The 24,837-nt window shown below is 34.0% G+C and overlaps 1 protein-coding gene across 5 annotated transcripts in view; it reads right to left on the reverse strand.

Moving 5' to 3' along the window:
- The window catches only part of ldb3b (LIM domain binding 3b), a 39,461-nt gene extending 17,305 nt beyond the window's left edge, over positions 1 to 22,156 (reverse strand). For 2 of the 5 annotated variants that reach the window (XM_087274697.1, XM_087274695.1), the window contains exons 1-3: positions 22,100 to 22,156; positions 21,665 to 21,893; positions 3,002 to 3,153 (exon numbers count right to left, since the gene is read on the reverse strand). In XM_087274697.1, coding sequence (XP_087130823.1) covers positions 3,002 to 3,153; positions 21,665 to 21,760 — 248 coding nt within the window. In that variant the 5' untranslated portion in view covers positions 21,761 to 21,893; positions 22,100 to 22,156. Of the gene's footprint in view, positions 1 to 3,001; positions 3,154 to 21,664; positions 21,897 to 22,050 lie in introns of those variants that run through there. The other 3 variants (XM_087274698.1, XM_087274696.1, NM_199858.3) reach the window with 2 other exon arrangements.
- Positions 22,157 to 24,837: the final 2,681 nt, after the last annotated feature.

A 24,837-nucleotide genomic window follows, 5' to 3' on the forward strand; every position in this document is an offset into this window, starting at 1 on the left:
ATGATGAATGAAAGTATTAAACTTATTAGTTACTGGTTGTAAATATATGTTTTGATTATTTTGATAATCCCCTTTAGACATTGTTGACTTTAAAACCACATTAATATCTAGTAACAAGAGTACTAGCAGACTATTTGCTTAACAATTAATTTTTATGATCCCCAACAGACATTCTACTGATCATAAGTAACTTTTCAAGTATTTATCAAGTTATTCTGCTAACCAAACAGTCTACTAAAACTTTAGTAATACTCTCAAATTAAGTTTAGTTGGAATGTACTGCAGTTTCAAAGTTAATTACATAGTCAAGAGAATAACTATCAGAAAATGTAAATAAATTTAATTCTTCAAATCATAGTTATTCAAGGGCACTTTAAACACAAACTATTGCACATTAAGAATTATATTTAAGAATAAATAGTTGTAATTCAACATTGAATAAATCTGAAACTCACAATTTTTAAAACGAGAAACAATATATATGATTAATATTAGATATATATTTAATAATGACTAAAAAACATTGATTCATTCATTTTCCTTTGACTCAATGCCATTCCAGCCACATGACTAAAAAATAGTTATGTTTCAGTTATAATTTACATCATATTGTTACTGTTTTACAAATGAATGCAGTCTAAAAAATCACCCAGTCACCTCTACCTTTCCTCTTATTGTTGATTGTCTTATTTGTAAACCATGATTTTATTTTTTTTTTAAGTAAAAATTCTTCAGTCCCAAACTTTTGAGGGGTAGTGTATCTAGCATATATGAACAAGGAATGAGCATGTTTGAATTGTTTAAATGTGAACATGAACTACATTAAAATGAAAGAGTTTGCTGGTGCAGCATATCACTTTAGAGATGTCACCTCTCAAAGACAGTTCAAAGACACGAGAGCTATAAGGAATTTTTGTGCAAAACACTCATCATTTGACCTTTGACCTATATTGAAATCATGCCACAATCAATTATAAGTGGCTAATACATAAATTCTATAAATGCTTGAAGCACTGATTAAAAAAGAACTTAAAATGAACAATAAAAAACCCTCATTGAGTGACCTCTCAGTAAGAGCTCTTGTGAAGCAATAGCAGCATTTCTAAACAGGCAGCAACACTTGAGGGCTTTTCACACGTCACTAGGCAGAAGAAATTTCTTGGAATCCATCATCAAGTGAAGTCTTGGGGAAATACATGCATAACCTGTCATTCCTTGTGAGATGCTTTTGACTGGAGAGAAGCATAGAAAGATGATAGAGCTACATAAATCCATAAGTCCAATCTAATAAAATGCAGCGACTAAAAATATAGGTTGTTTATTGGTAATGATGTTTCCATTAACAACATCGATCATTCCACAGAATGTTTTTTTTTATAGTGGATAAAGGTTCTTAAGATTATTAGTTTGCTCTTCACGTTAAGAAAAAAATATTTCTTTTATGGCAATGCTGCAAAAAAAATCCCTTTAATCTTTTTAAAATCCCTGTGAAACTAAATAAATCTTTTAGATGTTGAAGTTGTAATTTATTGTGTGCTCTAAAACAGTTGCTCCCATTTCAGTGATTTCTGAAACTCAAATAAATTGTATTAAAATATAAGATATATTTTTTTGCAGCAGATTGATTTTAGGGGCCAGGTTAAACTTTCTGACAACCTTTTTGGCACTCTAATACATTAAAAATAAGATATTCGAGGTCAAAATTAAATTAAATTAGTAAATGACTATAACAACTTATATGGTTATTACTCTGTTGCATTTTTGTGTTGTCAATATGCTCATGTCTATCTATGTCTATAGTTGTATGTGCAACGTTTGTATATTTTTAACCGTCTTTGTGAAAAATGAGGGTCGTGAGTCACAGACATTCTTATTTTAGGGGTCGTGTGCTGAAAAATTTTAAATCCCCTGCTCTAAAACGGTCAGACAGTCTAAAGAAAGTCTGTTTATTATGTTAATACTGCTCCTTCAACAGACATTTAACTGACTATAAGAAACTTTTCAAGTACATGTCAACTTACACTAATCCTAACCTAACAGTCTACTTATAATCTAATGAGAATCTTTTGGCATGTAGATGCAATGTAGCTTAAATTCAACAAACGGACTATCAAAATAAAGTGTGACCAAAGTCAGTTATTAGAAGTTAGTTATTAAATCTATCATGTTTAGAATGTTTCCTTCTTTCTGTTAAACAGAAATTGGGGAAAATATACAGGCAAATAATTCAGCAAGACTAATAATTCTGACTTTAACGGTACTTCCTATATTTTGCATAAAATACACAACAAAACAGAAAAAAACATCCAAATGAATATAAGAGCAGCTTCCTCAAACTAATAAAGATGGTATATGTCAATAAATAAGGAGAAGGCTAAGCTTCAGAAGATCACTCACGATGGAAACACACAGTCAGAGGAGTGTAGCAGCTTATGAATGTGAACACTAGAGCCAGCATTAGGAAATGTCACTTGGGAGCTGAGGTGTCTTTGTAAGTAACATTTCCTCTCTTTGCTGTAGAGCAGGCGGCCAGATGAAAGGGCTTAATCTCATTTCGCGCAGAGGCTTTGGGGTGTACGTACTAAATTAATAAAGTGTATTAAAAAAGGCAGAAAACCTTTCCAAATGTAATTTCCCTTACCTCCTAAACATCAATGGCTTTAATTCATGCATACAAGCAACCTGAAGGACTTCATGAGACTCCGGTGATTTATCACAGACATATTTTTAAAATTCAATTGTCCTGCTGGTATATTTATATGCTAACCATCACTTGTAGTCTGTGTCGGCTCAACGCTGACTGCTTATAATACTCACATTCAAGCTGTTTAAATTGCAGAGAACTTTTATTGCTTTCCAGAGCTGTTTGCTGCCAAAGTAAATTGTTTATGCTCTAAAGAAAACCCATTCAGTGAGCATAATAGGAAATTGTCTGACCAAAGTGTTCAGAAATATCAAAACGCTTGAGGTGGTCTGTAAACACATTATCGTTGAGGTTTACCTCTGCATGGTGAGGCTAAGTTTGGTGGTGGCTGCCTTTATCTTGTTCTGGGCCTCCAGATGGGTCATGCCTTCAGTGCTGACCCCATCGATTGCTGTAATGATGTCTCCCTGATTGAGGTTTCCACTCGCTGCCTTGCTGCCTGGTGTGATCTGTGGACACACAGCAATTAATTAATTGAACAATTACAAATTGCACCACAGGCTGAATTTGCAAAAACATCAATGTAAAATCCTTGTTTGTTTGCAATCATTTCAAATTAATTTTCACACTACGCTTGCACACATTTGCATGGTACATCGGTCACATTTAATTACTAACTTGTCACTTTCTGAGCAGATGAATGCATGGTAAGCATTGACACTTTTCTTTATAAACAATTGTTAAAGTGACGATGAAATCATATGTATTTTTCTGTTGTATGGATTATTGCAGGATTTATAATAAACTATCTATCTGTGCACATCCTTGCTTTCTTTCACTCCCTCAATAAGATCACAGCAATAGCAAATGAAAACCATAAAATCATCTAATCAAACATTTAACTGAAGTCCTGTGCTCTGCTTTTTTCCTGTTTGCAAAGCTGTTTCATGAATATGGATGACGAAATCTGCAAAAACAATAAATGAATAAATACGCAAATGTATAAATAAATGAGTAAATAAATACATACATTTCTGCATGAACAAATCAATGGATAAATTTGCAAATAAATAAATAAATGTATATATAAATCCACAAATTTAGGTAAATAATAAAATAAATTACATGAATACGTCAATGCTAAACTAAAAACGTTTATTCATTCTTGAACGTAGTTGCGTACAACCCATTCTCACCCCGAACTGAAGCATGGTCAAGTACCTTGACGCCTTAGGGATGAGAACGAGTTGTTGTGTATTTACTTTTCCTCAGCGATAATGCCTAATGAGAGGCTGTTTGTCAATCATCAGAAGCCAATCAAAAACATTTAATGCAAAATTTTTCTAACGATCAACCAATGATGGCATAAAGACCGCCTCTCATTAGCATGTTGAGGTGAGGAAAAGAATCAACTTTCAGTTTAGCATCTTCTTACTCCCCGACATTCATGTGACTTATTTACCTGCCTGCACTATCGATTGTTTAGATATTTATTTGTGCAGGAATTTGTGGATTTTTTATATACTGCATTTTTATTTTTATATTGTTTTATTTATGCAGAAATGTATGGATTTATTTACTCATTCATTTATACAGTTGAAGTCAGAATTATATATATATATATATATATATATATATATATATATATATATATATATATATATATATATATATATATACATAATCAAACATACTGTAAAAATTTTCTTGATCTGTTAAACATCATTTGTGAAATATTTAAAAAAGAAAAAAAATCAAAGGGGGGCTAATAATTCTGACTTCAACTTCATATTTGATTTTTTATTTTTGTATTGTTTTGCAGGATTCATCCGTCATTCATTCAGGTATATCTCACAATAGGTAATGTTGTCAAAGGTCCAGCTGACGTTAAACAAATGGTACAACATTTGGGATCTTGAAAATGGAAATCATTTAGTAAATAAAAAGTGACCTCCCAATAAAAGCCCTTGTCAAATGAAAGCAGCATTTGTACACTGGAGGGCTTTTTACAAGTTAGTGGAAGCCCAATACCAAATATAAAGTTTTTTTTTTTTTCTAATTAAGTGACAGCTTAGTCATTTTGCATCTGCATGCATTTATTTAAACAAATATAATAAATTAGGATGATAGTAGGTTATGTAATATAAACAAAATACTTGGAAAAAAAAATCCTTACAGCATCAAATATATATCATTAAATTAAATATGAGCGTTCACCGTCTACATCAGATATGCAGTAAATTACACAAATAAACTCCTTATAATTAGTGATAAAGTCAAAACTGCAAAAATGGTGAAAGTAAACTATTTTTTTTTCCATTTTTTTACATGCTACATGTGCATACACTACTTGTGACAATAGGGCACGTGGATTTAGGACAAATATACATTTGAAGTCAGAATCATTAGCCCCACTTTGAATTTTTCTTTATTACATATTTTTCAAATTATGTTTAACAGAGCAAGGAAATTTTCACTGTTTGTCTGATAATATTTTTTTCTCTTTTATTTGTTTTATTTTGGCTCAAATAAAAGCAGTTTTTGTTTTTTGTCTTGAAAAATATCTAGTCAAATATTATTTACTGTCGTCATGGCAAAGATAAAATAAATCAGTTATTAGAAATGAGTTATTAAAACTATTATGTGTACAAATGTTTTGAAAAAATCTTCTCTCCGTTAAACAGATATTGGGGAAAAAATAAACAGGGGGGCTAATAATTCAGGGGGGTTAATAATTCTTTCTTCAACTGTACATTTTGGGATTTGGGAATTTTTATTAAGGAAACTTGATTACCAATATAATTTTTGCTATATGAATACAACAAAAGCAACACTTTTATAAATCCCCAAACCCCCTCCGAATAAAAGTAGGAGCATATAAAAAATTTAGTGATATTGGCAAATTTTGGTTTTAACCAAGACAGAGTGCATTGAAAATTAAAAAGATTTTCTCAAAAGCATTATCTTTTTATCTGCTGCACATCTAATGTTGGACGTACATACAATACTGATTGTACACACAGTACTGATGATCAGAAGGTCATATGTGCTTGTGCACATCATGTGAGTTCATGTGGAAATCATTCGGAAGTAGTAATACATGCTTTTATGATCTGGCAAATTCCAAAGCAATCACATGAAATTCTGCGCCAAAAACATGAACAGAGAAAGACATTATTTTGACTGCTTTGCGACTGTCTCTCGCTCTTTCTCTCTCTGTTTCTCTAATAAAATTTTATACTATTATGAACCATGAATGTTTGCAACAAAGACAGGTTCTTTTTCAGAAATGCAAAACCAGAACACCTAGTCTGCTGTAAGCTCAGGATCGGTGAATTTATGCTCCTGATTGGTCAGCTTTGTATGGTTTAACTGATCAACTCGACAAATTCAAGCCAACTGCTCCTAAAATGTTTGACATGTTTTAAAATGATCTGGAGCAGCTCGGCTAGGCTCATTAATTTAATACACACCATAAGAGCCATGATCATAATGGCATCAAAGATTTCCATGCAAATTCTCACAATGGGAAAAATCTAACACACATTTAGCAAAAATCACGTTATGCACGTCCAGCTTAAGAGAAACAAGTGAAATTTGATTTTAAAGGTCCTATGAAATTAAAATAAAGTTTTTTTTAGATGTTAATATCAGTATTGTTAGTTTAGTTTTTATTGTTAGTTGCTCCAAAACAGAAAAAAAGAGCGTTTAGAAGATAAAATGATATGATATAAACATGTAAAGCCTGTAGTTTGTCACTTCCGCCTTAATTAAACAACGATTTTTTCCACAGCACCTCATACTTCAGTTTCTTATTGAATCATAACCAATGTAATGCTCTCCAGTATCTGACAAGCCCCTCACTCTTTAAGACGCTTCTCATTTGATGCACTTGATCTCAACCACACTCACTGGCAGAGTAGTGATAAAACAAAACTGTTTTTAAAAAGGGGGAGGGGCTAAACTATGTTCCACCCTCTCTTCATGTTTCGGCTAAGATTGTGCCTTAAACATCAAATAAAAATGCACATTTCAAAGCACTTCACGGGCCTTTTAAGTGTCTTTGAGCCCTCACTAACCAGTTATGAGTGTCAGCTCATACAGCACTTATATAATTTTTTAATTGATAGAAACTATTGTCTAAGGAGGACATTGTACAGTAGGTACAGTATAACAGTCTCTTGGTTGTTTTGTGACATTTTGCGTCTTCTTAGGCTCTTTTAATGCTTTCACACTGTACATGTTTGCTGCATTCATAAAGCATCCATGTCTTGAGGTCAGTCTGTCTGATGTGATTTTTTTGATGCACAGTTTGATTGAATTAATCCACAGAACTGATGTTCTATTTAGGCAAACACCGTAGACAACAAAAATAAACAGAGTAGTGCGCAGTAAAAGTACCAATGCAGCACTAAAATGTACTCAAGCAAAAGTATAAGTGCACATTTTTTACAATTGTACTATTTTTATTAATTCATACTAATTTGAGAATTAGTAATTTGCTGCTTTACACCACTGGTAAAGCATAACCTAAAGATAGAGTTACTATTACAAAGAGGGAAAAGCAAAAAAAAAAAAATGGTTTGAAAAGCAGCGCAGATGAGTGGAAAAACACACTCATGTTTGAAAAAGTACAGAAATCGGTAACCCTTTATAATTACACACTATAAACCATTAATTAAGCATTAGCAAATAGTGAATTCATTATTTGTTAAAAATTAACTCTACATTAACATATGTAAGCAGTTTATAACTACAGCTACAAATGCTGTATTCTTGACTTACAACCACATTTATAATGTGCTTAATTTCATACTTTGTTGATGATTTATTTTTCATTGCCTAATGAAGTATTGCATTATTTACAAACCAGTTGTATTTAAGAGTAGTTTGTTGTTTTTAAAGATAATTCAGAATGAGTTAGTAAATGATTAATAAACTATTCAGTTTAACATATGTCACTCTTATTATTCAGGCATATATTAATGGTTACTTTGTATGTTAATTATGCTTTATTAACTCAACTTGATGCAGTTTTGAAACCTAATCTAAAGTGAGGACTATTTATGCTTTATAAAACCCTTATAAATGACAAATATAGGCTCAGTTAAATTCTAAACAGGAAAAAAGAACATAAACAATATTATACACTCCTATTCGTTTGAAGATACACAAATGAAACTGTATCAAATAAAAAATAAATCTTTGCAACTTTAGTTGCACCTTTACTTTTTAGATAAGATTGTAAAGATTATTGTTAATTTGATATGAAGCCTTTATTTGTCATTTATAAGGGATTTATAAAGCATAGTCCTCACTTTAATAGGTCACAAAACTTCATGAAGTGAATGTAGCATTTATTAACATACATAGTAACTATTACTGTATGCCTTAATAATAAGATATATGGACGTTGATTTCAATAGTTTATTAATCATTTACTAACTCATTCTGAATTATCTTAAAAACCACTAACTACTCTTAAATACAACAAGTTTGTAAATAATGCAGTACTTCATTTAATAATGAAAAATAAATCATTAATAAAGTATGAAATTATTAAGCACATTATAAATGTGGTTGTAAGTAAAGAATACAGCATTTATAGGTGCAGTTATAAACTGCTTACTAACATTTGTTAATGTAGAGTTAATGCTTAACAAATAATGAACTCACTAGATGCTAATGCTTAGTAAATGATTCATGGTGTGTAGTTATAAAGTGTTACCCAGAAATCAAAGGGACATATACTGAAATCCCATCTTTGCAACAAGGCAGTGGCTATACTTTCAGCCAGCTCATTAAAATGTTAAAAATAAAGGTTGTTGTTGACGCCTCCCCCTGCTTCCCTCAATTTGACCCTGTATTCTGGGGCCCTGCCACCAACCGTTCTGTCCCACCTGCTGCCATTATTCAACATGCACACATATACAGAGCTCTCCTTCATGTAATGTTCTGCTAGTAAATACACAACTGCCAAACAAGATCATGTGGTATATCTGAAAATAAGAGAAATCCAGAATAAGCAATGACTTATACTTTTTTTATTTAGCTGCTTGTTCAAACTACATATTTAAAATGAGCAGTTCTTGAGATTTTTATTTTGGGACAACTTAAATGTTTTATGTTTAATCCACTTACATTGGTGAAACCAATTCAGTTAACGTAATTCCTTTTTGTCGGGACAACATGAAGGAAGTGTGTGATACCCAGCATTTTTTACTGTGTGGACAGAATGTAAACATGATTTGTAATATAAACATACGCTGAATAAATTGGCGGTTCATTCCGCTGTTGCGACCCCAGATTAATAAAGGGACTAAGCCGAAAAGAAAATGAATGAATAAACTCTATATGATTCACTAAGGGTGTCACGGTGGCAAAGAGGATAGCACGATCGCCTCACAGCAAGAAGCCCTGCCTGAGTCAGTTGGGATTTCTGAGTGGAGTTTGCATGTTCTCACTGTGGTGGAATGGGTTTCCTCCGGGTGCTCCAGTTTTCCCCACAAATCCAAAGACATGCTCTATAGGTGAATTGAAGAAGCTAAATTGGCCACGGTGTATGAGTGTGGATGCAAGAGTGTATGAGTATTTCCTGGTGTTGGGTTGTGGCTTAAAGGGCATCTGCTGCGTAAAACATATGCTGGATAAGTTGGCGGTTCATTCTGCTGAGGCAACCCCTGATTAATAAAGGGAATAAGTCGAAAAGAAAAGGAATGAATGAATGAATGAATGATTCACTAATACATGTAATGCATTGGAGAAAGTTTCTCATTTGATTGTATTTTTTACACTAGTATAATTATTCACCACACGCACTGCACTGGCTTTACTGTTGAGACACATTTCTGCTTGGCTATTATGTAATTAAATCCCACCGCATGCTTCACTGGTCAGGGTCCTACAAGCTGGATCAGAAACCTCATCATCGCCCTCCTCCTGTTCACATTTCACTTAAGCCAACAGAGTGCTGCTCGACCGACACTTCAATTATGAAGCGGCACATGAATGGCACAGAGACACTAATTACACAAACACACTCGAAGAAGAACATATTTCTATTGAAATTCTGCTTTTTTAACGGACAGGAAGAAGGTTTTGGAAAACAACAGTTAATCATACTGATTTTGAACTGATATTGCACACTTATCTACACTGTAAAAATATTGGGTTCCACGCAATCGATTTATGTTAGGGCAACATGAAGGAATTAAGTTACCTTATTCGTTTTTACAAATTTAAGTGGATTGAACATGAAACAATTAAGTTGTGGGCAGCATGGTGGCACAGTGGGTGGCGCTCTCACCTCACAGCCAGAAGGTCATTTGTTAGAGCCTCGGCTGGGTCAGATGGCATAAGAAAGGCAAGTTGTTTGTGGTATATATGTGTGTGAATGGAAGTGTATGGGTGTTTCTTGGTGATGGGTTGCAGCTGAAAGGGCATCCGCTGCGTAAAAAACATATGCTGGATAAGTTGGTGGTTCATTCCACTGTGGAATAAAGGGACTAAGCCAAAAAGTAAATGATTGAATAAATGAAGTTGAATAAATTGAGTTGTCCTGAAAAACTCGTGAATTGTGTTGTTTCAGCTCATTTTGAATAGTAGTTTGAACAACCACAAAAAATTTTTGAGTGTAATGTTAAACACACTTAAAAAGGTTCTTCATTAGTACTGATGGTTCTACATGTAAAGGAAGGTGTTTTTATTATCAGTAAAATGAAATATTAATAATATTGAATTAAATTATAAATATTAAAAATAGCATTCTGTCTTATTTTTGTATCTAAAGGAAAAGTTCACCTAAAAATAAAATTTAGTTGTCTTTATGAGTTTCTTTCTTTTGTTGAACACTTCTGTTGATTTTCATTTTTGTTTGAACTATCTTTTTAAGTATTATAATTTCTGACACCATGATATGGAATTCTGTTTTTCAAAATTCAGTTGTTTTTTTTATTAGGAATACAAAAATGTTACTAGTTCCTAAGACAGAATGGAGAGATAAATACTCGAGTCATAAAATGTTTGAGAAAGAAAAGCAACCCAGGCTTATTCTCATTCAGGCTCATCCTCTATATACATTTCTGAAGAGCACCAAATACGTCCCAGGAGCTACATTTTTTGCAGTTATTGTTTTTGCATATCCACCAGCGGCTGCTGTGTATCCTTTTTAGATCTCAAATTTCTCTCGCGAATGCCATCTGCACCTGCTGTTCTCGTGTAAATCAAAAGCACTGATTGACCCGCTCACCCATTTCCCTAAACCCAACCGACAGTTTTAAAAAGCAATCCAGATAAAGTAAATTTCGTCGTCTATTTTTTACCATGTTTTCGTATTTTATCACATTCTCACCCTGCTATTTACTTTTTATTTTTTCGGCTTTTGTTTTTGTCTTGCTTTCTGGAACCATTCTTCCCCGGACTCAAATCCCGTTGTCGTGGTCAACTCCTCTTTGTGTCTTAAGTCCGCCAACATACAGGGCGAGCTAACTAGACAAACTGGTATCAGCGAGAAAGCCCTCCATATGGAGGTAAGCGGTGAGCTAGTAAGCACGTAAGGGAACGTCGTCATACCACCCTATAGAGTTCGTTTTAAAGACAAAATGCAGTCATACGTACTTCTGGTTACATAATTCACAATCTCCAGAAATCTATATAGGGGTACGTTTTCAGAATGAGCCTATGTTGCAACCAAGGCTGACTATTTTCTTAGAATTGCGATTTTATGTCACACTTCAGAGGAAAAAGATCAGAATTGTGAGTTATAAAGTCACATTTGCAAGGAAAGCATTTCATACAAATGAAAAGACACCTAAAAACAGGCTTCAGAAGCTAGTTTATTTTTTTTAGCACTTTATGATTTTTTAATTAATATATTAGATAGATCATTTTCAGCTGTACAATAAAATATATAAAGGTATAACAGGTAACAAAATAAATGCAATAATACAGCTGTTTAAGTTAATCTATCAATCGCATCACAACAGACGGTAAATCCGATGACCTGCTAAGATCCATATGAAAACATCTGATGCATTGTTTAGTCCAGATGGCAACTGTCTTAACTTAAAGATTTGATGATCCAGCTCTCCCGTTCCTTCCTAAAAATCTGAACATTCATCTTAAATAATGATAGTTGATCCAATATGCCTTTCAAAGTTACAGATGAGAGCATCTGTTATATGTCAGATTGCCGTGTGATAGTACAAGTCTTGTTTAGTGAAGAAGTGGGGTCTAGCATTGTAGGCATTGTGATTTATGAGGCAGCCCTTGGTAAATGCCATCTTTAATTGTCTTTTGCCACCTTTATTTGTCTTTTGACTGTTCTGACAGAAAATAAAGGTCGGGGTGCTGGTCTGCACTGCCTGTGAGTATTTGCTAAGCTCTGAAGGAGGTGGACAGTATATGCATTTGTATTTTTGGTTGCTATGCTTCGGCACACCAATACTAATATGCACAGAAGTTCATGACTCTGTTCACCTTCAAGTCAGAAAGGCATTGACCTCAGCCTAAAGTAGCCTGACCTCTTAAAGTACTCAGTGTCAGAGAACTTAAAGAGTGAACAAGACATCTGTTAAAGGAACTTACATGTTTGAAAAGCCCCAATGTACATGTGAAAAGACGATAGAATAATGACGACAAAATAAAGATTTGGTGAAATAACTAAATATAGTAGATTCTAAATGAATCCATGGTCTTTGTCTTGGGCTTTATGAAGTGCTTTACAGAATTTAATGTTGGCATTTTTCAGGGCTGGAGTTCCATATCATGCGCAATAACATATAATGACAGAAGTAATCTCTGAGAGGACATTTAGTGCTTTCTGCTATCAGCAGGGCTGTTCTACAAAGACACACTGACAAAATGGCATTGTTTTAAATGCATCACTGCTAAGAAAGTTCTGTGTTTGCTCTTATCAGAATCCCCAGAATTCATTGTCTTTGCATTTTTAGATTGTGTTTTGGTTGACAAAAGGACAATTTGAAATTAAAAAGCTTTCAATTCAGTCAAAGGTCAGCAATAAAATCAAGGATGCACATTTGTTGTTTCATCTGTTTTCATGAGAGCACTCTGCATGAATAAAATAAAAAAATAATATAAAATATTAATAATTAAATTAAATTAAATTAAATTAAATTAAATTAAATTAAATTAAATTAAATTAAATTAAATTAAATTAAATTAAATTAAATTAAGGTAGACACTGTGGTGCAGTGGGTAGCGCTGTTGCCTCACAGCAAGATGAAAGGCTCAAGCCCTAGCTGGGTCAGTTGGCATTTCTGCTTGGGGTTTGCATGTTCTTCCTGTGTTGGCGTGGGTTTCCTCCGGGTGCTCTGGTTTTCGCCACAGTCCACAGACATTGATTAGATGAACTGAATAAGCTGAATTGGCCGTAGTGTATATGTGTGGATGAGAAAGTGTATTGATGTTTCCCAGTGCTGGGTTGTGGCTGGAAGGGCATATGCTGCATAAAACATATGCTAGATAAGTTGGCGGTTCATTCAGCTGGGGCGACCCCTGATTAATAAAGGGACAAAGCTGAAAAGAAAATTATTTTTTTTAAAATTAAATTAAATTAAATTAAATTAAATTAAATTAAATTAAATTAAATTAAATTAAATTAAATTAAATTAAATTAAATTAAATTAAATTAAATTAAATTAAGGCGGTTCATTTTGCTGTGTAGGTGACCCCGGATTAATAACGGGACTAAGGCTAAAAAAATATTTTTTAATGAATAAAAAAAAAACAAATAAATTAATAAAATAAAATAAAAAATAAAACAAAATAAAATAAAAAATTTAATTAAATGAAATTAATATTTACAATTTTTTCCAACTTATTTATTTGACCATGTTTAATTTTCTACATGCCATGACTTTAAAATTAATATTATTGAAATTCTATAAAATTTTCATCATTTACTCATCATTTACTCATCCTCCATTTATTCCATACCAGTCTGATTTATTTATTTATTTATTTATTTTGTAAGGCTTTCAACTATCTTCAGAATATTTAATTTCATGTTCAACAGGAAAAAATAACAGTTTGGAACCTCTCAGGATGAGTAAAAAATGAGCATATTTTTATTTTTTAGGTGAACTTCCTTTAAATGTTCACTTCTTTTGAACTTACATTCATTTATTCATTCATTTTCTTTTCGGCTTAGTCCTTCTATTAATCAGGGGTCGCCACAGTGAAATAACCAGCCTACTTATCCAGCACATGTTTTATGCAACGGATGGCCTTCCAGATGCAACCCATCACAGGGAAACACCCAAAGACTCTCATTCACACTCATACACTATGAACAATTTAGCTTACCCAATTCACCTGTACCGCATGTCTTTGGACTTGTGGGGGAAACCGGAGCGCCTGGAGGAAACCCACACAAACAAGGGAAAGTCATGCAAACTCCACACAGAAATGCCAACTGACCCAGGCAAGGCTAGAACCAGCAACCTTTGTGCTATCCACTTCGCCACCTCATCTCATTCTTACAAAATTATTTAGCAGCTGTGTAAAAAGCAGAATAATTACAACTGGCCAGTTGTTATACATAGTACATAATAACCCTCTGTTTTCATTATAATTTCTCAATAACAACCATCTGAACGTACATTAACCCTACCAGCTTCAATAGCAATAGTTATGGTACTATCTCCAAGCAATATATAAATTCACAATGAGTCTATTGTCTGGGCTCTTCACATGTATGACTCACATGTATTTCTGCTGGCCTGACCTTCAGTGCTATAAGCTAAAATAGGTGACCACAAGTCAGCCATTGAACCCACGGGCCAAAAGTGCTAGTCAATGCTATCATTAGCTACAATGCAGCTTTTCATTTGCGAGTAAGCCAAAGATTCAAAAAGTGACCTAAAACCTCAAATTTCAAAAGGCAATCAACAACTGTGCAAACAACCCGCACGCATAAACAAATACGCCTATTATTGCTCACTTTGCATGAACTTTAGATTAGCGCTGTCATTTTCTCATGTCTGCAACACTAAGGCCAGGACATATTAATTAAAGATGGATCACGGTGTGCATGAAATATAAAACAATGTCTGTGATTTGATATTTCAAAAGGTTACATTTCAGGTCTAGATCCATTTGTCAACAGCTACTGTAAAGCGTAGCTCTCCTGTCCAGCGTTAGCTGTTTGTCGGCTCCATTATTGACACCAATATCTCATATCCTGGGGTATTTTACTCACATACTAGGACAAAATATGAGGTTCTAATAATTACTGAATCAAAGTATTAAATTGAATCACCCACTCCTTCTTTGTTCTCAATAAATTTCACAACTTCTTTCTAACACATTGTCTAAAAACACTCGGCTTGTAGCAGCAAAAGCAATTACTGTGCTTATTATTATTACTATTATTATTATTTGATGACAGCAGCTCTGTCTGAGATTAGATATTTTAGAAACATGCAACATCTCTCCCAGCAAAGAAAATCAAGAGGGCTCAAAACAACACTTATGCATTTAAAGTCATGATTATTATGCCGTCCTGTGATTTTTTTTTCTTTTTCAAACATTTCATAAATGTTTAACAGAGCAAGGAATTTTTACACAGTATTTTCTATACTATCTTTTCTTGTGAAGAAAGTCTTATTTTATTTTTATTTATTTTTATTTTTATTTTATTTTTTGGCTATACAGAATGCATGCAGTATTTACACTCCTCCATAAAATGTATAGCATATGTGTCTGTATGGGCTGTTTTCGCTGTACTTCGTGACAAAAAGAGTATTGAATGTTGTTCTCGATCCATGATGGAACTTGCAGGCATTTGATAGACTTGTCCCTCATTCCTAATTTCTGTCATCTGTATAGGTAAGCAGGCTGTGTGCACGCGAGCGAAACACTTATTTAAATGTCTTATGATATTACTATGTAGGCACATTTATACATACAGTTTTAAAACTTTTACAACAACCGTAAAGCAAAACAGATGTATTTCCTCTGTAAAAATGATCCAAAAGGCACGTGGGTCTATGTGTTTTTGCGTATATATTTGTTTATAATATATAGTGTGGATTATAATATTATAAACAGAGAGATTAACTTTTTGTCATGGAAAAAATAAGCTTGTAAAGTTATCTGTAGAAGGGTGGTGCTGACGTCACAGACAAGCACCCCAAAGGCTCTGTAGTCCGTTTCTAGCCTAATTTTAGCTTTTTAAATCTTGACTTTACATTTAAGATCTAAAAGTGCTCAAAGTTTTATTTTCGTGTGAGGATTTTTTGGCTCGACAAAACGTGTAAGTGTAATGAACAGTGTTTCAACACAGAGCTTATTATTTGCAATCTTCAAAAAGCCTATGGAAAAAATAGGGATTTTAGGGGAACCAGTTTTATGCTAGCAGCCGAGGTGACATCATAGTTCCTCCACTCTATTGCCTAAAAATTAATTAATTCATTAATTTGCTTGTCGGCTTAGTCCCTTTATTAATCTATTAAACTATTATATTTTAGAAATGTGTTGACATTTTTTTCTTTCCATTGAACAAAAATTAGGGAAAAAAGACTTAAAGATAATAATAATGATAATAATAATAATAATAATAATATACAGATTTGAATGGAAATCCAGCCTGAGATTCAATAGAATAAAATACAATTAAATAACAACTCACAATTCAGGACCCCAACCCCCCCTTTGTTTGTAAAAATGTTTATTGGCTTATTTCAACTGAGTGAAGCTAGATGGTATGGTACGGTTTGGTATGCTTTTATGACCGTTTTCACTGTCAAATGATATCAAAAATCGAACCATACCGTCCCAATTCTTGGGTAATCTTTAGAAAGGGTACCTAGCTAGAAAAAAATGGTACCAAAAGGCAGAGCTAGACTGAGCTGAATGTGCAGCTGAATGATATTGGTTTACAGAGAAATGAAACAAAAGGAACTGCCATTTTTAAATACACAGGCAAGACATTACATCATAATACTATATACAGATAATAACCAGCCATGGTCGACCCAAGCGCAGACAAACCTTGTTGTTGTCTTGATAAACCCACAAAAAGCCAAGAAGAACAAAATCTGCCGCGTCCTGATTTTGTTTTATGAGGCCGTCTAAGAGTGAAAGTGGTTACACTTTCTCCAGAGAGCTCACGTGTATTATATTTGAAATAACAAACTTGAGCTCAAGATAATAACATGCACATGATTATTGAAGTGCTTCTGACATCCGATCCTTTAAGAAACAAATAAACGTGAGCGTTAAGCCGGAAAACACAAAGGAGCAACCTAAAACATGAACAAACTGCCATATTTAACTATTATCATCGCCTTTTGGACTATTATGAACTCGGAATGATGGAATTACTTTCTAACAGAGGTTACATGTGCTGGTGAAGATTAAAGATACAGATGAGAGGTTTGCACAGACTGTGGACTATATGTTGCATGTTTTTAAGGCCAAATAAGGACTTAATGTATGTGTGTGTAGTTTTTCTGCAATTGGTAATATATCAGGGACTGATTTATTTATTTTATATACATGCAGACGTTACAGTGGGCTATTTTGCACATGCATCTGCAGTTATAATCAAATCATGGTCATAGAAAGGTTAGTGATGAACATTTATACACAAGTATTTATGTGTACAAAGCATCTGTTTTGTGCGAAGTGCTTTTCATATGATATGTGAACGACTGGTACAGCTTTACTTTGACATTTCCTCAAGCGAGACATCGACTGAAACATGCTGTCGTACATTACGCCCACCAAAAGGGTACCAGTTTGGCAGTGAAAACGTAAGTCTGATAAAAGTGACCTGTACCGACCCGTACTCTACCACTTGGGCCATATTAGATTTGACTAAAAGCCAAAACGTCAAAATGTAAACACAATTTAGACTAGAAATCTGACTATCTTTTACAATTTTAGCTTTATTTCTCACAATTCCGAGTTTATATCTTTCAATTATCAAAACTGCGACTTCATTTTTACAGCAAAAGCAATTACTGATCTATTTTTTTAAAGACAGCAGCTCTGTCCGCCTTGGGACCAGGATTAAGATTTAATGTAGATTATCTTCAATGCTTTAGGATAGAGGCTGATCTCTTATTACAGTGTGTGATTGTAAAAAAAAAAAAAACACAGAGAGCGCCACCTCTGCCAAATACACGTGCATCAATCATATGAGACATGAACCTAACATAACCTTCCACGTTTTAATCTACCTCCACATTCTGCATCAGGTGACACTATTAAATTCAGATGGACTGACACTGATTACAGCGTGGAAATGCATGCCACTGAAAATGCTGATTGGAAAAGTAATGGAAATACAAACAATAGAGATATGGACCTGTCTGTAAGGCCCACTATGACATGCCGGACCAACCATAAACCTGACAAACAGAGGTAATGACTCTCCAATCAAATGGCAAGAAAGGTGTCAGCTAGGAAACAAACAAACTATTCTTCTTGTCAATGCAGACTGAAAATCATCTCATTCTCTGATAGGACAGTACAATCTCTATGAGTCCATGAACAAGGCATGAGCACTTCTGGGTGCCTTATTGCATATGAAAGGTGCATCAGCAACACTCTTGGTTCTTAATTGATAATTCTAGGTTCTAAACTTTTAATTTTCAGTCAGCCAGTCCATGCGCTTCCAGTGAACTGTCTTTCCATTGTAAATTTGCCATGTTTAAGATCTGTTTCTCTTAAGAATAAGTGATCGTCACTGCCTGATAGATAAATGATATAAAGAAGGTCTCAGACGGGACAAGAAACACTGCACTAAATTCTGTTTTTCCCTGCCATCTCTTTAAAATATGAACATTTATTTTACCCCAGTGTTTTTGATGGAGTTACACAATCTATCATCTTGTTTTAGGCTTGAACAACTAAATGAATGCTTAAGTTTATTTAATGTTGTAAAAGGTACCTTCATTCATTCATTCATTTTCTTGTTGGCTTAGTCCCTTTTAACCCTTTCAGGCTCAAATTAAATTTTAGAAACAGGCAAAGTCAATGCTTTTAACTGTTGCAAATCAGCAACGCCTGCCTGGAAAGGGTTAAAAGGAACCTTATAAAATTTATAGTAGTCACATTAAGCTTTCAATGGAAGTTTACCATAGGCTGAAAAACACTAGCTGTGCATGTGGCCCATGAATTGCTGAAGCTATTGTCACATATATGGTATTATCACAGGTATAATTAAAATAAATACTTATTTTGGTATTGGTTTAGTGTGTTCACATGCTCAGTGTAAATGTTTCAACCTTATAAAATTACTAAAGGACTATATAGGTAACATTTTACAATAAAATCTCATTAGTAAATGTAAGTTAATGGATTAAAATCAGCAGTAAATAAAAGGCAATTTATTACAGCTACTGTACTATGTTAATAGAAGCTTTTTTACATGATGGTGATCGCGGTGTGTTCAGCATCTTAATTTCTTGGAAGTTTTTAATATCTTGATGTTTTTTTTTATTTATGTACATTTATAAAGCTATACTTTGCATCAAACAGGAAAACAAATGAATTACTGTTTATGTGAGGTTTTTGTAATGCAGCGTCAATGAACAGGACAGTAAATTTGATGTTGATGTCTCTTTTTTGTTGTTGCTTTGATGAAGTCATGAAAACACTATTGTGGAACTTGTATTGTATTATTTGAGCAAATAGGAATACAAAAATTATATTTGTCATACTCTCCTATTTACTGCTTTCTACTTTTATTCGGCTATGATGACTTTTGCTGCTGATGGTCCAAAATATAAAGAAATACAACTGATAAGTTTTTAGTAATTAAATTGATTTAATAAAATGATTATGTATGTATGTATGTATGTATGTACAGTATGTATGTATGTATGTATGTATGTATGTATGTATGTATGTATGTATGTATGTGTGTGTGTATGTATGTATGTATGTATGTGTGTATGTATGATGTATGTATGTATGTGTGTATGTATGTATGTATGTATGTATGTATGTATGCAATCTGATTATGACTATAATTTTAAAACTTTATTAGACATTAACTAAGAAATTCGTATCAGATAAACTAATGTTAACTATTGGAGCCTTATTACATGGTGGTAATATACAACAGCCCTATAGCCACAATATTTTCAATCAATATTTCAGCATGTAGGTGTTTAGATTAACATTTGAAAATGGTAACATTTAAACTTTCAAAATAACCAATTAAGTCTAACCTTAAGCCTAATGCATAATGATCTTTACATAAACAAACCTACAAACTAAGCTGAGGTGCTTTTTAATTTACTTTAAACTATTAATTTAAAAACTAAAGCAATGCAAATATTAACTATCAATTATATTTTTTACGAATATAATTAAAAATATAATTTTTTACGAATATAATTAATACAAAAAATAATCATGCTAAGCTAAATTCACCCCACCAGAAAGGTGTGTTTTTTTAAAGTAATGACACTCTTTTAGCTTTTAAATGTTTAAGTGGTTATAGTTTGTCAATAACATTTTTTTATTGATTGGCTCAGGAGGATAAAACTATCGCTTTGCTTCTTAGTTTAGTATCATGAATGACTTTAGTGTCATTCATAATGATCTCATAGAAAAAAAATCTAATATCATTGCTGTTTTTTAAGGTAAGCAATTTTACTACTCATTATGTAACGGTCATGTTACAGATGATAAATGGGAAACTGCTTACCATCAAGAAATGAATTCTGAGAAAACAGAATAATCCTATAGCTGAAATGAGAATCAACATCCTTAAGCAACAAGAATCGAAGCATTTTTCCATGAAACATGACGTCAACAGCTGCTTAGCATAAATGACAGACAATACAGACTGAGAGGCATCCAGAAGCTAATGGCTTTTATGCTGAAAATGAAAACTGCCATCATCACTTCCACCTTCATGTCATATCAAACATGTAATCATGTTTTCATGTTCGGAAAAACATATCATCCACACAAATGGGATCAAAAACAACACCAAACCCGTTTTTTTGTACTTATCTTGTGTTCTTTTTTCTATCTCACAATTCTGTCCTTTTTTTTTTTACTACAATTTCAACTTTTTTGTCAAACTATTGAGTTTACATCTCACGATTGTGATTTATTTCTCAAAATTTTGACAATTTTTTTCCCAGTTTTCAAGTTTACAAGCAATGTTGCAATTTTTATGCCATTTTGATTACATTTTCCAGTTTTGTTTTTAACTTTTATTATCTAAGAATTACAAAACTCATACAAAGTAATTCTGATATTATAAGACAAAAATTGAATATAATAGTTTATAATTATTAAATATTCCAGCTTATAAAATACTTGATATAAACTTGCAAGTCTGAGAAAACATTTTGTAACTGTAAAATTTACAAAATTGGGATAATCCTGAAATTTTGAGTTTAAAAGTCACAATTTCCAATTAAATCGCAATTAAGTCACAATTCATTTATTTATTCCATGGCAGAAGCTTACATTGGATGATTGAGATTTTTAAAATAATAATAAAAAAAATGTATCTGTTATCTCTCCGTTTAAAATACTTTTTTTCAGGGGATGTAACAAAAGTTAAACTTTACTTTTTCATTAGACTTTACAGGTCGAATCAGCATTGTATATGAAAATCGAGAATACACATTTTTCACATTTGTCAAATAACACTAGAGGTTAAATGCAGTGTGTGTGATTAACCTCCACAAGCGGTATTAATCCGGCCTTCTCATCTTTCTCTTTCAACCTCACAAGAACAGATTCATTTTCTGAAGGCTTGCATCATCTAACTCTATTCATAGAGCTTTCCACTGTAAATACACCACAACATATCTCTCTCAAGCCAAAACACCAAAGCTGGTTGAAGAATTTCTTCTTTGGCTTGGATGATAACCAATACAACAACAGCTGCAACATACTGTTACATAATGCCAGAAGACATGAGGCTCTGTTTTAACATGACCATTCACATATAGAGACTGGTCAAATCTATCTCTTTTTTTGATCAATAAAGCATGATGGGTTTGTTTTGGGTAGTCTCACCCGGGAGATGGTCAGGGACATGTTGAAATCTTTGCCACCCTGCAGTCTGAAGCCCCATGGTGCAGGTCCTGACAGGGTTACTGTGTAATTGCTCATCTTGAAGTGTGTTTAAAGCCAAAAGCTTTGTTGCAAATCAGTAAAGTCCTTTTTTCCCCCCTTTTCTTCTCAGTTGTTCTCACTCCAGTCGGGATGACCAAACACCCGGGTACGGGCAGGCACCGAGGAGCCTCTGAAAACACAACAACAACAAACCGGAGATGCAGTTGAGTGAAATACGCTGAATTACCATACACAAGCATTGTTATGCAACTATCATGCATCAACACAACTCAAAATCACACAACCAAACCAATCAGAGAATAAAATAACAAACAGTTCCATCGCACCCTTGACAAAAAGTCAAAAAAGTAAAAAAAAAAGCAGAAGAGTTCTTGCCTGCTCGGATGGCCTGGACAGACAGCCTAAGAATAGATCCTCTCTGCAGAAAGTGATAACTCTCAAGCTCTCGGGGGCCTTATATGGTGAGTAAGGGGACACCCCCGGATGCCAGGCCCCCATGATTCACATGGCGAATATAGCCTCTTCTTAGGGTAACACATTTTTCCACTTGGCTCCTATGGGTGTCCACTTGGAGGGCGCTGTGGATGTCCAGTTAGTGGGAAGCGACTAATAAACAAGAAGATGTTAGTGGATTATAATTGACATAATGTTTTTTTTGAGGTTAACTCTAAATCAATGGATGTTTAAGATTTGGTAGAGGTTGTGGGGTTGATTGCAGATGTCACAGGTGAAACCATCTGTTGGGATTCCTATATAAATCATTTGTTTGGGTTTCATGGGACCTCCAGACTTTTGCGATTTGAGTTATTTCATTAAATCTTAATCACTCAAGTTCTGATGTGAGCATGTTTTAAATCAATCACACGCTGTAAATGTTATGTGACTAATGAATCAAGTGCCACAGGGGGAAAAGAGGTAAAGTCAATCAAATCAATTTGAGAGGTCTTTAAAATTGCATGATTCGATTCTGCTAGTGGTTATACAAAAGGCTGCAATCTCATAATTAATTACTTATTCAATGTTGATTTGGTTCATTTCAATACCAATACACTCTAATGTAATGTAATGTAATGTGTATTGTATAATAGGGTATTTATAATGCATGGTCATGTATTGGGGGTTGGGGTCTCTCCACATCACCACTAGTGTGCAGCATCTGCTCGAATGATGTGACGGGAGCCACAGGATAATGATGCCAGTGCACTCACCACACACCAACTATAGGGGGAGTGGAGAAACAATTCGGTGAATGGGAATGTTTAGGAGGCCATGATGGGTAAGGGCCACCTTATGCCTAGTTCAGACTGCGTGATTTTAGCGCCGATATTGGCTCGCCGACAGGTTTTGAGAAATCGCAGACAAATGGCTGAAATCACAGGCAAATCAGCGCTCGTGCACGTGAGTGACAATCACACAGTATGAACAATCAAAGACACCATATGAGAGAATCGCCGCTAAGTCGCCGGTGCCTGTGAGATATTTGGCGTGCTAAATATCTGGAGCTGTCGGCGATTTAAATCATGCCGTGTGAATTGAGTTTTGACTGAAAATAACATCGGCGATCACCTACAGCCAATGAGAGAGCGGCATTCACTTGCGTGTGTGTATACCTGCGGCAGGCCAGCGGGAGGCTGGGGGAGAAGTTAAAAGCGCTTTTTTTCTGTTTATTTGGACCCACGAAATGGAGGAAAAACTAGTGGAGGTTTGACAGGACTAAGGAGCAACCGTGTCTGTTTGACGTTTCATACAGAAAGAAATTAGTTTATTATCAACGTTGAGGAGAAATGGCTAATTCCCTTTAAACACAAGTGAGCAAATATGTACATTTTCTACCCCATTAAAGGCTTCTTTCTCATTATGTAGTTAATAACAAAAGATATAGTACGTGTTTTTGGCTGTGAGACGTAGTTTGGACGAAGTTGTCTGCGATTCTTCCTATAGTAAAGTCATACAATGTGAATTTCCCTGTCGCCGATCCATCTTGCAGTGTAAACAAAGGAGCAACGAAACGCTAGCCCAGATAGTCAAGCAGTGTGAAAACATCTGTGACACGACTACTTTGAAAATCATGCAGTCTGAACTCAGCATTACTCTTTACAAGAAGAGCCACAGGATTTTCAATGACCACAGAGAGTCAGAACCTTGATTAACATCTCATCTAAAAGACAGCGCTCACTGACAGTATTGACCTTATTCTCCGCAGACGAGCGGGCGCTGCCATTTGAATCTTTTTGGCAGGATACTTCCGGCCTCATTCACTTCCATTCATTTTTAGACATTAAAAACTGCTCGTTTCGCTGTTTGATGTTGCAAACTGATATTTTCTTGTTATATTATTCTACTTGGTCTGTATAGTCATGCAAACATTTGTTTGTAGAGCAAGTAGTTTGACCGTTTTTTGCCGTTTATTATTACTTGTCATTTCTCCCATGGGCGACTGAAATGGAAGTTCTAGGACAATCCCAAAAACAGCCGCACTTTCGCATTTTAGATCAAGGTCAATAGTGTCCCCTTCACTTTACTGGGGCATTAGGTCTCACACAGATTGCATTTTGAGCGCCCCCTGCTGGCCTCACTAACAGTATACTTCCAACAGCAAACAAGTTTTCCCTTGTGGTCTCCCATCCAGATACTGACCAGGCTAAGCCCTTCTTAGCTTCAGTAAGTAACCAGTTTTTTTTACATGTATTTATTTATTTATTTTTAAATATGCAAATACATTGTCATACATTATACAAAACATTAAAAAAAACAAACACAATTTAAGAACATTAAGTTTTTGGCAATATCCAGTTCACTCCTTTTTAAACTTGATTTGCTTTGGGTAATAATAATTTGTGAAATTTCTTCAGCGTGTTCTCACTTTTAAAATACACTTACCATTTTTTTTTTTTTTAGATATCCTTCTGTTTTAATTCTAAAAATTCTCCATACATCCATCACAATTTTTTTTCTTGCTACAATTCTTCTTTCCCGCACAGCGCTTTTCTTTAACATTATAGATTTACGAATTTCTTGTTTTCAGTTTTCTTTTCCCAGCCAACCATCACCAATCCGTTCCATTCTAATTCATTTTCATCCCAATCTCAAATCAAAATCAAACTCTTAATTAA

This window comes from Danio rerio, chromosome 12, assembly GCF_052040795.2.
Source record: "Danio rerio strain M-AB ecotype USA chromosome 12, GRCz13ab, whole genome shotgun sequence".
Classification (NCBI taxonomy): Eukaryota; Metazoa; Chordata; class Actinopteri; order Cypriniformes; family Danionidae; genus Danio; species Danio rerio.